Source organism: Carcharhinus amblyrhynchos, chromosome 1 (assembly GCF_965287045.1).
Source record: "Carcharhinus amblyrhynchos chromosome 1, sCarAmb.v2.hapA, whole genome shotgun sequence".
Classification (NCBI taxonomy): domain Eukaryota; kingdom Metazoa; phylum Chordata; class Chondrichthyes; order Carcharhiniformes; family Carcharhinidae; genus Carcharhinus; species Carcharhinus amblyrhynchos.
The window spans coordinates 171,866,544-171,882,021 of NC_137324.1; the positions used below are offsets into that span (position 1 = coordinate 171,866,544).

Below are 15,478 nucleotides of genomic sequence, written 5' to 3' on the forward strand. Positions count from 1 at the left end.
GTGAAAGACGCCACAGTTGGGTCTTTCATAGGAATCATAAATTGCCCCTTCGCGTCAGGGGGACTCGCTATGGTCAATGCATAGGGTTATGGGGATAGCGTGGGATCCCACAATCACGTGGGATCGTGATCGTTGCAGCCTCGATGGGCCGAATGGCCTCCTTCTGCACTGTAGGATTCTATGAGCATCCTCAGAGGATCCCTACAGGCCAGAAGGAGGCCATTCAGCCCATCGAGGCTGCACTGGCTCTCCGACAGAGCATCTTACCCACAGTGGGGGTGGCCTCGTGGTATTATCATTAGACTATTAATCCAGAAACTCAGCGAGTATTCTGGGGGCTGAGTTCAAATCCTGCCATGGCAGATGGTGGAATTCGTATTCAATAAAAATATCTGGAATTCAGAATCTACTGATAACCAATGAAACCATTGTTGATTGTAGGAAAAACCCACTTAAGGTCCTTTAGGGAAGGAAATTTGCTGTCCTTACCTGGTCTGGTCTACATGTGACTCCAGAGCCAAACAAATGTCGTTGACTCTCAACTGCTCTCTAAACAGGGCCAACTAGGGGTGGGCAATAAATGCTGGCCAGCCAGTGATGCCCATGTCCCACGAATGAATAAAAAAAATCCTTTCCTGTAACTCCAATTATTTACCCGATTAATCCCCCTCACCTAGACATCTTGGGACACTAAGGAGCAATTTAGCATGGCCAATCCACCTAATCTGCACATCTTGGGACACTTAAGGAGAAACTTAGCATGGCCAATCCATCTAACCCAACTTTCAAAGTCACTTGAAAGAGACTACAATTCTTCCACCAACACCCTCAGTGTGTCGGGCTCCGTACAGAGGCTCCATTGGTAGCTCTCTTGCCTCTGAGCCACAAGGTTCCAGATTTGCCAGGAACCTACTCCAGTGTTTGAACACAAAAACCTAGGGTGAATCTCCAGAATCATAAAGTAGAATCATGGAATCATACAGTGCAGGAGGCCATTTGGCCCATCAGGCCAGCACTGACAGTAATCCCACCCAGGCCCTATCCCCGTAATTCCACATATTTACCCTGATAGTCCCTCTGACACTAAGGGCCAATTTTAGCACCGCCAGTCAACCCAACCTGCACATCTTTGGACTGTGGGAGGAAACCGGAGCATCCGGAAGAAACCCACGCAGACACGGTGAGAACGTGTAATCTCCACACCCTAGCTCCTAGTGCTGTGAGGCAGCTGTGCGAACGACTGTGCCACCATGCTGCCCTTAAATACTCGGTCAGAGAGTCAGTGCAGACTTGATGGGCTGAATGGCCTCCTGTGCAGTTCAGGGATTCTATGATTCATGCTTTATTGTCTTCCCACCACCAACTGGAAAACAGACAAACTCTCAACACCTGACTGACACAGGCCTTTACTTACCATTACCAATATTCTTGTATCATAGTATATTCTGGAAATTGGTATATTTTCTATAGTGGTATGTTTTATACAGTGCTATGTGCTGGTTTCCAGAGCTAATAATGAAATTGTGCAAAGGAAAAGCAAAACATCATTTTGTCTCTGCTTCCTTTCAGCCATGTCCATTTTACAAGGTTAGTCCAGCTTCCTTCAGGCTACGCATGACAATATATTGCATTCTTGTGTGAACAAGAAACTTCCCACTGCCAACACCTTTGAGTTCAAACAAGTCTTTGCAGCACTCATGCAACCGACATTCATCCTTTGCCAGAGGAGCTTTTCACAGAATCCCTCCAGCACAGAAGAGGCCATTCAGCTCATCAAATCTGCACCAACACTCTGACAGATACCTTACCCATGCCCTTCCCACAACCCCACACATGGTCTCAATCATCTAACCTACACACCTTGGGACACCACGGGGCAATTTAGCATGGCCAATCCACCTAACCTGCAGATCTTTGGACTGTGGGAGGAAACTGGAGCACCCAGAGGAAACCCATGCAGACATGGGGAGAATGTGCAAACTCCACACAGGGAATATATTGCAAGACGGGCAATGAATCCGTGTCCCTGCACTGTGAGGCAGCAGTGCTAACTACTGTGCCACCGTGCTGCCCCATCTATCACACTGCCTGTGGGATCCTGCTTTGTCCATATGGCCGCTGTTGTTTACCCTACCAATTAACAGCAGTACTGCTTCCAGAGGCTGTTCACCGGCTCTGAAGTAACTTGGCGATAAGGTTCTGAGGATGGGAAAGGTGCAAGGTGAAGGCAGGTTACTTCCTCACACTCTGGGGTTAAAATATCACTCGAGAGGCTCAGACAAAAGTGGTGTCGGGAATCTTGTGCCCTCTCTTTCCAAGATGCCAGGGCACACAAAAGGGGACACCAACCCTGCCAGCTGAGGTAACAGTGCTTGTGGCAAGAATCCTCAAAGACAATTCGTTTAAGGATTCAAAGAAACCAGTGGCTTAGATGAAGCTGGCCTGAACTTACTTGGGGGTAGGGCTGTCCACAAACAACAACTTGCATTGATATCATATAGTAAAACACCCCCTTGCTCTTCACAAGAGCACAATCAGGCTAAAATTGACACTAAATTGAAGGAGGTGGTGTTGGGAGCAGCTAAAAGCTCAATGAAAGAAATAGATTGAAAGGAGGAAGGAGAGGAGGTGGAGGGGGAGGTGTTTAGGAAGGACCTAGATGGCGGAAGGCATGCTTACCAATGGTGGGGCGAAAAGAAAGGGCATTATTGAAGCCTATCAAAGATTGAGGTGTTTCTCGAGGGTGTTTCAACTAAAAGTTGGAATAAGACTTTGTCTAAAGCCCTGGTGAAGGGATAGAAACAGGGCTGGTTCGCATTCCTGTTCTGGCAAGTGGGAACAGGGTGAAAATTGCGATACAGCAAAACATGTCACCCAGTCTCCCATGTCCGAAGGCCATGCCAGTGAGATGGTTCCACTCTGCTGGCTCAGGTGGTTAAATCTTGCCACCGTTTGATCTGCAAAACTATTTCTGGTTGAAGTGACTCGATCTGGCCTTGCTTCATGTAACAATTTTAATCGGGGCCATTGAGATTGGCTTGCCTGAGTATGAGCTCCCTGACAAAGGGCCAAATTAATGGCCCAATCTGGGATCCCCATGCTCTGTACTTAAATATGAGTGTCAGTTCCTCTGGCACTCCAGATGCAGATTGCATACTGAGAGCTCTCTGTATAGTGTTGCTGGGTCTTGTAAATAAAGGAATTTTGGCGAAGGCACTGCCGCCTCCAGTGACTTATTACACTCCTGGCAGAATATAGTTCATTCAGCCACGGCACAGCCTTAAATCTGTGGGTTCATGTGGTTTGACCTTCTTCAAACCTGCCTTACAACCAGTACTAGGAGTCAATATTTTCACAGGTGGTTGCCTATATTGTAGATAAAATCATAGAGTCCCTACAGTGCAGAAAGAGACTATTTGGCCAATCGAGTCTGCACCAACAACAGTCCCACCCAGGCCCTATCCCCGTAACCCCATGTATCCCTGCTAATCCCCCTAACACGAAGGGACATGAAAGACATGCTGGTTAGGTGCATTGGCCATACTAAAGTCTCCTTCAGTGTATCCAAACAGGCACTGGAGTGTGGCGACTAGAGGATTTTCACAGGAATTTCACTGCAGCGTTAACGCAAGCCTACTTGTGACACCAATAAATAATCTTTTAAAAACTTTGCGACTTTTTGATCAGAAATCTTCAGGTATATGCATTAGTGCTGGTCAGGTTTACACAACCGTGGTCAGGTTGACATATTAGTGTTGCCAGCAAAACAAAGGTTTAAAGGATTTGCAACTAAATTGGTAAGTATTAGCAATAAGGTACAGTTAAAGATGTATTGGGAGATACCAGATGTATTCCCAAACTATAGCACAACATTAAGGGTCCAGTAGACCAGGGCTAATATCCCAGAGAGGATGTGAGCTCAAATCCCACTATGGCATGTTTGAGAATTTGAAGTCAGTTTGAAGTAACACGTCAAAGTAAAAAGCAAAATAAAAATAGGAACTTGAAGACTAACTGTTTCACTGGTGGATAGGAAACCCACTTTCCTTAACTGGTGCAAATGGAAAGGTTTGCAGAGTTTGGGGAAAAACAGCACTGGGATTAGACAAATTGGAAAGCTCGTTCAAAGATTTAGTACAGTCACAATGGGCTGAATGGCCTCCTACTAGTCTGTATGATTCTAAATCTGACCTGTCGGGTATATCTTCTCTCTCCTTGACATTACAGCAGCGCAAACACTGAAACTACCCCCAGTTTTGATATCTCCACATCTGGCCAGCTTTTACACCTGGTAATTCCATTCACTGGTACATCTGGTGGCACAGTGGTTAGCACTGCTGCCTCACAATGCCAGGGAGACGGGTACGATGACTGGCTTGGGCCACCGTCAGTGCAGAGTCTGCACGTTCTTCCCCGTGGCTGCTAGGATTTCCTTAGCATGCTCCAGTTTCCTCCCACAGTCTGAAAGATGTCCTGGTTAGGGTGCATTGGCCATGCTAAATTCTCCCTCAGTGTACCTGAGCAAGCGCCGGACTGTGGCGATTAGGGGATTTTCACAGTAACTTCATTGCAGTGTTAATGTAAGCCTACTTGTGACGCTAACAAATAAACTTTTAAAAACTTGGAAACTTTTTGTTTAATCCGAAATCTTCAGCTGTTACTCTTTGCCCCGGGTCTCACAACAAAACAAATGTATTTTTTATATATATAATGCTCAGTCTCACCGAACTATTTCAGTCCACTGCTTCAACCACGAAAGCCTTCATTGCCTCCAAGCTCTGACTATCCCAAAGCACTCCTGGCCACGCTCTCACATTCTTACTCTGTGTAAACTTGAGGCCATCCAAATCTCTGCTCCCGCTAGTCAAACTCGCACCAAATGTCTTTCACCTATCACCCCTGTGCTCGCTGATCTATACCGGCTCCCAGAAAAACAACAGCTCAATTTTGAAATTCTGATTTTTAAAAAATTTTCAAATACCTTCACAGCCACTTCCCTCCCTCTCTCTGTAACCTCCTCCAGCCCCACAACCCTCCGAGATTCTGTCCCCTTTGAGTATCCCCGATTTTAATTACCCCAGCATCGGCGACTGAGCCTTGAGTTGGTTAGGACTCCAGCTCTGGAATTCCCTCTCTACGCCCCTTCTTCCTCCTTGACTAAGCCTTTGGACATCTTCCTGGATATACATGCATATAAACACACAAACTAGGAGCAGGAGTTGGCTACTCGGTTCCTCAAGCCTGCTCTGCCATTGAATAATATGATGTGGAGATGCCGGCGTTGGACTGGGATGGAATAATAAGAAGTCTCACAACACCAGGTTAAAGTCCAACAGGTTTATTTAGGATCACGAGTTTTCGTGTTGGACTTTAACCTGGTGTTGTGAGACTTCTTACAATAATATCATGGCTGATCTGATTGTAATCTCAACCCCACATTCCTGCTTACTCCCTGATAACCTTACACTCCCTCATTAATTAAAAACCTATCTGGCTCTGCCTTAAAAATATTCAAAGATTCTTCTTCTATTGCCTTTTGAGGAAGAAATTAAGAGGAGAGAAGTGATTTTGCAATTGTATAGGGTGTTGGTAAGGCCACCTCTGGAGTATCTGTGTCCAGTTTTGATCTCCTTATTTGAGGAAGGATGCTGTGGTATTGGAGGCAGTTCAGAGGAGGTTCACCAGATTGTTTCCGGGGATGAAAGGGTTACCATATGAGGAGAGAGTTTGGGTTTATACTCGCTAGAATTCATAAGGATGAGAGGGGATCTGATCAAGGAATATAAAATTTTAAATGAGATTGATAAAGTAAATGTAGACCAAATGTTTCCTCTTACGTGGCAATCTAGAACAAAGGTCACAGGTGTAGGTTGAGAGGCGGTAGATTTAAAACTGAGATGAGGAGGAACCACTTCTCGCAGAGGGTGGTAAATCTGTGGAACTCGCTGCCCCATAGCGCAGTGGAGTCTGGTATCATTGAATGGTTTCAAGAAGGAGATAGATATATTTCTAATAAAAAAAGGGATATGGGGAACAGGTGGGAAAGGTGGATTTGAGACCAGGGAGAGATCAGCCATGATCTGATTGAAAGATGGAGCAGACTCGAAGGACTGAATTTGCCTACTTCTGCTCTTAATTCCTATGTCCTTAGGAGAGTGTCAGTGACTCATGGCCGTCTGAGAGAAAAAAATTATTCTCATTTCCGTTCTAAATGGGCGAGCCCTTATTTTTAAACAGTGACCCACCCCCCTCCCCACAACTTCTTGATTCTCTCCACATCCACCCTGTCAACACCCCTTAGTATCTTAAAGGATTTGATCAAGTTGCTTCTTATAATTCTAAACTCGAATGAATACAAACCTAACCTCTCCAACCTTTCCCCTCATAAGATTCCTGGTATCAGTCGAGTAAAACTTCTCTTAGCTGTTTCTAACCCATTTATATCTTTCCTTAGATAAGGAGACCAGTGAAGTACATAACACTCCAAATATGGTCTGACCAATGCCTTGTACAAATGAAGGATAAATTCCCTACTTTTCGATCTCCATATGTTGCTCAGCGTGATATTTGGTTTTATGTCTCTGTGAAGAGCCTGCGTTTTATGTTAAAAGTGCTACATAAATACAAACTGTGGTTCCTTTTGCGAGGGAGAAACTGAATGCTGAATCAAGTTGTAACTCCTGTCAATCGAACCTCTGAATTGAGTGATTAGATATAGACTCGTATGAGGTCAATTTCTGTGATTGTAACCACCTATTCAACAGTTTCCTTTGGGGAAACAATGGTTAAAATTACTTCCACTTGCGTAATGGTAGATAAGGTGGCGCTGTCATTCCTTATTTCTTAAATGGAATCCCTTTTCATAGAATCACACAGTGCAGAAGAGGCCCTTCAGCCCATCGGGTCTGCACTGATCCATGAGAAACACCTCAAATCGCACCCAATCCCATCTACCAGCACTTGGCCCATAGCCTTGAATGTTATGATGTGCCAAGCCTTCACCCAGATACTTTTTTAAGCGAGGCAACCCGCCTCTACCACCCTCCCAGGCAGCGCATTCCAGATTGTCACCACCCTCTGGGTAAAACAATTCTTCTTCACATCCCGCCCTAAACCTCCTGCCCCTCACCTTGACCCTATGTCCCCTTGTGACTGACCCTTCAACTAAGGGAAATAGCTGCTCCTTATCCACTCTGTCCATGTCCCTCATAATCTTGCACACCTCGATCAGGTCACCCCTCAGTCTCCTCTGCTCCAACGAAAACAATCCAAGCCAACCCAACCTCTCTCCATAACTCGAATGTTCCATCCCAGGCAGCATCCAGGTGAATCACCTCTGCACCCCCTCCAGCGCAATCATACCCTCCCTATAATGTGATGACTAGAGCTGCACACACTGTTCCAACTGTGAGTTCATCCAGAGTTTTATACAACTTCAACATGACTGCCCTGCTTTTGTAATCTATGATGTGGGTATGCCGGCGTTGGACTGGCGTAAACACAGTAAAAAGTCTGACAACACCAGGTTTTAGTCCAACCTATTTATTTGATAATATACTCGCAAGCTTTCGGGGTTAGCCCCTTCGTCAGGTCACCTGACTTGTCAGACTTTTTACTTTGTAATCTATGCCTCGAATGATATAAGCAAGTGTCTCAAATGCCTTTTTCACCACCGTACTAACATGCCCTTCCATCTTCAGAGGTCTGTGGACAAACACCAAGGTCCCTTTGTTCCACAGAACTTTTTCACTTGCTCCTGTTTTTAGTTGAAATTCTCAGGAAATGTCTCACCTTATTTGTGATCTACAAATGTTGCAATTTTCTCCCCACCACCACCACCAGCTAACTTGGTACCTCACTGTCCTGGTCCCCCCCATGCCGACACTATAGTTAAGAAAGCCTCTACTTTCTCAGAAGACTAAAGAAATTTGGCATGTCAGCTACGACTCTCAACAATTTTTACAGATGCACCATAGAAAACATTATTTCAGGTTGTATCACAGCTTGGTGCGGCTCCTGCTTTGCGCAAGACTGCAAAGATCTACAAAAGTTCATGAAAGTAGCCCAATCCATCACGCAAACCAGCCTCCCATCCATTGACTCTGTCTAGACTTCTGGCTGCCTCGACAAGGCAGCCAGCATAATTAAGGATCCCATGCACCCCAGACATTCGCCCTTCCACCTTCTTCCTTTGGGAAAAAGATACAGAAGTCTGAGGTTACATACCAACTGACTCAAGAACAGCTTCTTCCCTGCTGCTGTCAGGCTTTTGAATGGACCTAACTTGCATGAAGTTGATCTTTCTCTACACCCTAGCTGTGACTGTAACGCTACATTCTGCACTCTCTTGTTTCCTTCTCTACGAATGGTATATTTTGTCTTTATAGCACGCAAGCAACAATACTTTTCACTGTATGATAATACATGTGACAATAATAAATCAGACGTGACTATTGCATAATGTGACCATCTCTAACGAGTGTGGAAGTGCTGTACTGTGAACAACAAGCGCATGTGGCTAAGCAATGTGAATGGAGGCATGGAGCAGGGGTTATAGGAAAAGTACTGTAACTGGCAACAAATGACCCTGGAACGAGGTCAAACCTACTTTGTTGATACACCGTCAGCCAAAAATCGCACGGCAGCTTTACACAAAATATTTGTAGTTCGTGCGCAAATATTTTTGGAGATTAAAAAAGGGGGGGAGGGGAATAAATGCAAAGTTTAGCTACGTTTGGCTAGACACAGAGTCAATAATTTCCCTGCGTACGGATGTGCCAATCAAACCAAGGGTTGATATCGTTCAGTTCCAACCCATCGCCACAACATGAACTCCCAGATTGTAGCAAGCATCTAATGTTGTTAATGAGTTTTAGGTTTATTTATTAGTGTCAGAGTAGGCTTGCATTCACACGGCAATGAAGTTACTGTGAAAATCTCCAAGTCGTCACACTCTGGCGCCTGTTTGGGTACGCTGTGGGAGAATTTAGCATGGCCAATGCATGTAACCTGCACCTCTTTCCGACTGTGGAAGGAAACCGGAGCACCCGGAGTAAATCCATGCAGACACGGGGGGAGAATGTGCAGACTCCACGCAGTGACCCAAGCCGGGAATCGTACCCGGGTTCCTGGCGCTGTGAGGTAGCAATGCTAGCAAAGTGCCACCCAAAAGGCAGTGTATGCAGAGTCTTGGAATATTTCTAAGGCAGAGGTGGGTAGAATCCTGATTCACAAAGGGCTGAAAAGGTTATCGGTGGGGTAAGTGGTATTGCGGGATTGAGGCTACACTCAGATCAGCCTTGATCTTATTGAATGACAGAGCAGATGAGGGGCCACATAGTACATTCCTAATTCTGCTCTGATAAGGCACTGATGAAGCATCTTGGGACATTTCACTATTTTAAAAGGCGCTATATAAATGCAAGTTGTCATTTTTTTTTACAGATGTAATCAACCGCACTGAGGTACCAGTAATCTCACTGCCGACTGATATGGGAACCTAAAACACGTTCCTCGATCTCTGACAATTGACAAGATAAATGCAATTAAGAGTTTATTCTTTAGCAAGTTCCGTTTTAACCATCAGCTATAAAATGGTGAAGATTCTGAGACTAACTGGCAAAGGTCTTGGTTTGGCTGATTTATTTCAGAAAGTAATCACCAATGAGTGAGACAGTGACAAAGGAACCATAGAAAATTTACCTCAAATAAAATGGGGACATCGGCCGATCGTCATCTTGAGAGCTGAAAGATAAAAGAAACTTGTTTAAGACCGCTGCAACACAAAAGGTGCAGATTCATTGAATCTGAACAATGCTTCTGATGTTAAGGAATCCGGCTTTCGTGGGTTCGCAATGAGACTGGCACTCAAAGCATGAAGCCAAAAAAGACACCCGGGGAAAATAAAATGTATAAATCTGGTGGAACACAGTGTCCTGAGTATATCACATCAAATTTATAACACAGAAACAGGCCATTCGGCCCAAACAGTCTATGCTCCATACCAGCCGCTGCTCATCGCTTTCCATCTAAATCTATCAGCATATCCTTCCATCCTATTCTCCCTCGTGTGCTTATCCACAGAATGCCTCTATGCTATTATCCTCAACTAATCCTTCTGGCTGCGAGCTCCACATTCTAAACCATCCTCCAGAAAAGAGGTTGTTCCTGAATTCCCTGTTGAATTGATTTGATTTGATTCATAGAACCACAGAATCCCCACAGTGCAGAAAGATGCTATGGAAACACAAGTCTGTCTTTCTTTTAGTCTCTTACAACAGCTCATCAAAATGCTGACTAGCTACACACACACACACACACGCACACATACATACACACACCATGCAAACACACATGCGTACACATGCACACACATGCATGTGTGCACACATACACATATACACACGTACATGCTCGCACGCACATGCGCACATTGCACACACATATGCACACACATGCATGCACACACACACATGCACACGCACACACGTTTATGCACACACACAGGCGCACGCACACATCCACACATACATGTGCACACACAAATGTATACACGCACACATACACACAAAGAAGTGCGGGTTAGGGTGATTGGCCATGCTAAAATTGCCCCTTAGTGTTCTGAGATGCGTAGGTTAGAGGGATTAGCGGGTAAGATATGGGGGTAAGTTCCGGGCGGGATTGCGGTCAATGCAGACTCGATGGGCCAAAGGGCCTCTTTCTGCACTGAAGGGTTCTATGATGATTCTATAATGATACACACACACACACACACACACACACACACGCGCGCAACTTAATACCACTGCACATTAAGATTTCCAGATGATACGTCCTACAGGTAATTATAAAACTATATCAAACCTCCCCCAAATAGATAACCTGTAATATCTATACATATCGACAGCCTAATCCCAGCGTTCATGGTTGCCATTCCACACAAGTTGTGGTCTCAAATTAGAAACCACAATTAATTCAGTGATTTGCTGGCCCAGGCTTCTAACTGAGGCAATTCACTGAAGGAGCTCATCAAAAGAGGGATGGCGAATGCCTCAAAGCCACTATCAGGAGCTTAGAACCTGTCACTGGAAGCCCACCAGGTCGACATTCACAGATTGAAAAGCTTTGACCGAACAGCAGCTTGTGTGCCCTTCCCTGTCATCTTCCCCCTAACTGGTCACTCATCTGAGCCCCGCTTGTGGGATCTTGCTGTGCACAAATAGGCTGCCAGGACTGCCGGGAGCCACTGTCATTTAAAAAAAAGAGAACTACGCCAGCTGTGGGGCACTTTTGGGATGTCTTGAGGTCAGGAAAGGTGGTTTATTTCTTCTGCTTTACCCCTGCGAGTCTAACACTTTTCTAAAAGCCCGGCCCGAATTACGCAGGGGCGGAGAGGAGGTGCGACTTAATCAACAAATTCAGATCAGGTCACGAACTCAGAGTGGTTCCTGAATGTCACCTGAGACTCAAGATTGAGTTACAGTCTTGTAACCTTGCCCGTTGGGTGTTGCATTACGTAACAGTGCTGGAGGCAAACATGGGTATACATGACATGGAAAAAATATATATATTTCTTGAGCTACGTGTTCTTTCTTTCGTGAGCAGAGGCTGGTAGTACGACCTGGATTCTCCCTAAAATAAAGTGCCCGGCGGATGAGAAAATGGGAAATTCTGCTTGTTTTATGGGCGCGCTGATGCTGGAAAGGAGAGGGGTGGGAGGGGTGCAGGGCTGCATCCTGCCCAAGAGGCTGGCAAGTAGTGCTGAGTGGACCAGAGCGCATGCGTCAATCTGTCACTGGGGAGACTGGCGCATGCGCACTGGCGCCCCCACACTGCCAGCCTTTGATTCCCCAACCCAATTGCCAGCCTCCACGAGCCCCTACTCCCTGTTTGCTGGGCTACCCAACCTCCCACACCATGGCCAACCCCAATTCCTCCTGCCCCATGTACTTCCCTGACCACGGCCCCTAATGCTATGGCCAGCCTTGATCACCCCCTGCCTCCCTCACCCGCTGATCCTATTGCAGGGTGCGAGTGCGCAGCGGGTCACTCCCCCCAGCACTACCAACCATTGGCCCCCAGTAGGCCCCACCCCCTTGACACTGCTCGGTGCCTGTTGGGCAGTGACACGGTGCCAAGCTGGCAATGCTAGTGCCCAGGGAGCACCTTCCCACCCTCAACCTCCCATGGGGGGGGCCTCAATGGCTTCTGTCCCCACCAACAGGTGGGCACGCCTGGTCTCTGTTGATGTGGACCATTTATAATTCCCAATGGTGGGAACCTCTCCCGGTGGGGTGGGAAACATTAGTGAGTCCTTAAGGCTCTGCGTAGACAGTGACCCAAGGCTGGCATTGAACCTGGGTCCTTGGCACTGTGAGATAGCAATGTTAACCTAACCACTGTTCCACCCCAATCAAATTCACACCCAATATATACATGTACAAAACACACAGGCTACCTAAACCGTGCATTAATAAATCATCTTAAAAATGTAATCCCTACATTTCAGCTACACTTCCCATCAGTTCCAAGGTCCCCTCATCACTTGACACCTTATTTTTCAGAACTAGTGCTTCAGTTACTATAGCTGGACACTAAGGGGTTACACTTTTCCTGGCAGTGAAACAACTTTGATGGAAATCCCTGGAGATTCTGCAGAAATAGCAGCAGCAGAAAGTGTCTGCGTGGTTTACTCTGGGATCTTAACAATCCAGTGTGCGGGAATCCCTGTGCAAATGCAGCCCCCCCCCCCCCATCCCAAATAGCCTATCTGTATACCTCCCCCCCCCACTCTGTCTGGCAAGGTTAAGCTGGGAAAAGTAACCCTTTCGGAGGCCAGTGTTTAACTGCAGTTTAATTCTGTCCTCAGTACTGACTGTCAGAGTGGGCATGGGGCAAAGCAGGGATTTTTCAAAGGTTTTAATAGCCGGAGGTCGTGGTGGGGGGAAGGGGGGGGGGGGGGGGGGGGGGTGCGTGGCGGGGGGGGGGGAGCGCGGCACAGTGTGAGATGGGGCTGAACACAGAGAACACAGATCTTGGTGGCGTGGTGACCCTGCACAAGTGGGGGAGGGTGGGAAGGGGGCGAGCTCAGTAACATTGCAGACCCGGCCACTCTCTCGCCAGGGGAACATTCCTTTCTCTTGGGCAATTTCCTCGGGGGGGGGGAGGCAGGTTTTGAGGACTGCTCGCTGTCTTCGCTTGGGCATAAGATCCACAGGGGAAACGCAACTCAGGCAAAATCCGGAATATTTATCTCAGCCACTTTTGGAGAGCCCAGCGTATTTTACATCCCAGCTTCCCAACTCCAGCTGGAAGAGTGGATCCTTACACTTGTTATGTTATTGCAAAGATCCATAAACCCATAAATGAGGGGCGGGGAGAGGTTCACGAAAACTATCTTCCCCGCAGCAAAACAAAACATTTGGGTTGAGTTAGATGTCTGTGGTGGGAATATATCACTGACTACTGTACAGTTCTCTGATTACAGATATGTTTTCTATGGGGGGGGTGGAGTTGGAGGGTGGGTTGGGGGGTGCGGGGGGGTGTGGGGATTGAGCATAAATCAGAATTACTGACAGAGAATTTCTAACAAAAAAGGTCTCACTGTATTCTTCAGCTTAGAGTTTAGGCCAGGGGGTTATTTCCAATTACTTTTATTTAGAATTACAGCCAGAATACAAGACTTAAACATCGGAGATTAGGAAAAATGTTTGCATTTGGAACACGGGTTCAAACCGAAATGAGAGGCTGTGGAAGTTACAGAAAGCTGCCGGGCGCATTAGAAACTGAAACAATGACTTTGAAAACACACACAAACACACACCAGGAGAAATGGAAATTAAACCTTGTACCTTTGCATTGGCACAACTTCACAAGCCATGGTCTCGCTCTCTCTCTCTCTCTCTCCGGGAAGAGGTTTACGGTTAGCTCAGGGTGGTGGGAGGGGGGGTGGGGATTCCTTGCCGGTTGGAGACAGGGGGACTGAACGGTTCCTGCTCTTGTGTAGAGCAGGAGAACAGCTTGCAATGGGAGCAGCTGGTTTTATATAGTGGGGTGGTGCCGAGCTAGGAGAGAGAGAGAGAGAGAGACAGGGAGAGAGGGAGAGGGCAGCAGGCAGTGCTCAGCTACAGCGCAAGGCTGCTATTGCACCAAGGCGTGTTGGCAGCTGGTACTTGTGGGAGCACATGGAACACCACCACTTGCAAGTTCCCCTTTCTCCCCGCTCACCATCGTCAGTGCAGCTACAAGTCTACTTATAACTGTTGCAAGTAGGCTTACATTCACACTGCAATGAAGTTACTGCGAAAATCCCCTATCGCCACACTCCGGCGCCTCGGGTACACTGACGGAGAATTTAGCACGGCCGATGCACCTAACCAACACGTCTTTCGGACTGTGGGAGAAAACCGGAGCACCCAGAGGAAACCCACGCAAACACGGGGGGGAACATGCCAACTCTGCACAGACAGTGACCCAAGCCAGGAATCGAATGTGTATCCTGGGCACTGTGACGCAGCAGTACTAGCCACTGTTAGTACTACCGTGTGTCCTAGGTTTTTGGGGCCTGGGTGTGCACAAATTAGCATGTGTTTTTCCTACAATATGTACATTTAAAAAGTATTCAGTTGGTTGTAAAGTGATGTAAAGTTGATGTAAAGTTTGAATAAGTTCAGATAATAAAGAAAGCGAATGAAATGTTGGTATTTATAGCTAAAGGTGTAGAATATAAAGGTAAGGAAGTATTGTTGTAACTATACAAGGCATTGGTGAGGCTGCACTTGGAGTTTTGGTCCCCGTATTTGAGGAAAGATGTAGTGGCATTGGAGATAGCTCAGAGGAGGTTCACTAGATTGATTCCAGAGATGAGGGGTTTGTCGTATGAAGAGAGATTGAACAGATTAGGCCGATACGCTCTGGAATTTAGAATGAGGGGAGATCAAATAAGGTATTCAAAATGATAAAAGGTATGGATAATGTAGACATGGAGCGGATGCTTCCTGTTGTGGGACATTCTAGGACGAGAGGTCATAGTCTTAGGATAAGGGGTAGCAAATTTAAAAGAGAGTTGAGGAGAAACTACTTCTCCTAAAGGGCTGTGAATCTGTAGAATTCGCTACTCCAAAGTGTGGTGGATGCTGGAGATAGTGAGTTAATTTAAGGAGAAGTTAGACAGATTTTTAATTAGTAATGGGTTGAAGGGTTATGGAGATGAGGAGCATATCAGCCATGATTGACTCAGTGGGCCAAATGGCCTAATTCTGCTCCTATATATCTTATGAACTTATGAAAGAATGCACTGAAATGCAAGCTATTTACTGATATTCTATCTTTCCTTCAATGGGACTTGGACAGCACTTGCCAAACCTGCGACCACTACCAGCTTGAAGGGCAAGGGTAGCAGATACATGGCAACACCACCCACAATCTCCCCTCCAGTCACTCACCATCCTGACTTGGAAATATATCACCTTTCCTCTAT

At 46.4% G+C, this 15,478-nt stretch overlaps 1 protein-coding gene across 2 annotated transcripts in view; it reads right to left on the bottom strand.

The window, feature by feature from the left end:
* Positions 1-15,478, bottom strand: part of fam13a (family with sequence similarity 13 member A) — a 211,423-nt gene that overhangs the window by 60,815 nt on the left and 135,130 nt on the right. For both annotated transcript variants that reach the window (XM_080195538.1, XM_080195528.1), the window contains exon 8: positions 9,703-9,744. In XM_080195538.1, coding sequence (XP_080051664.1) covers positions 9,703-9,744 — 42 coding nt within the window. The remainder of the gene's footprint in view (positions 1-9,702; positions 9,745-15,478) is intronic.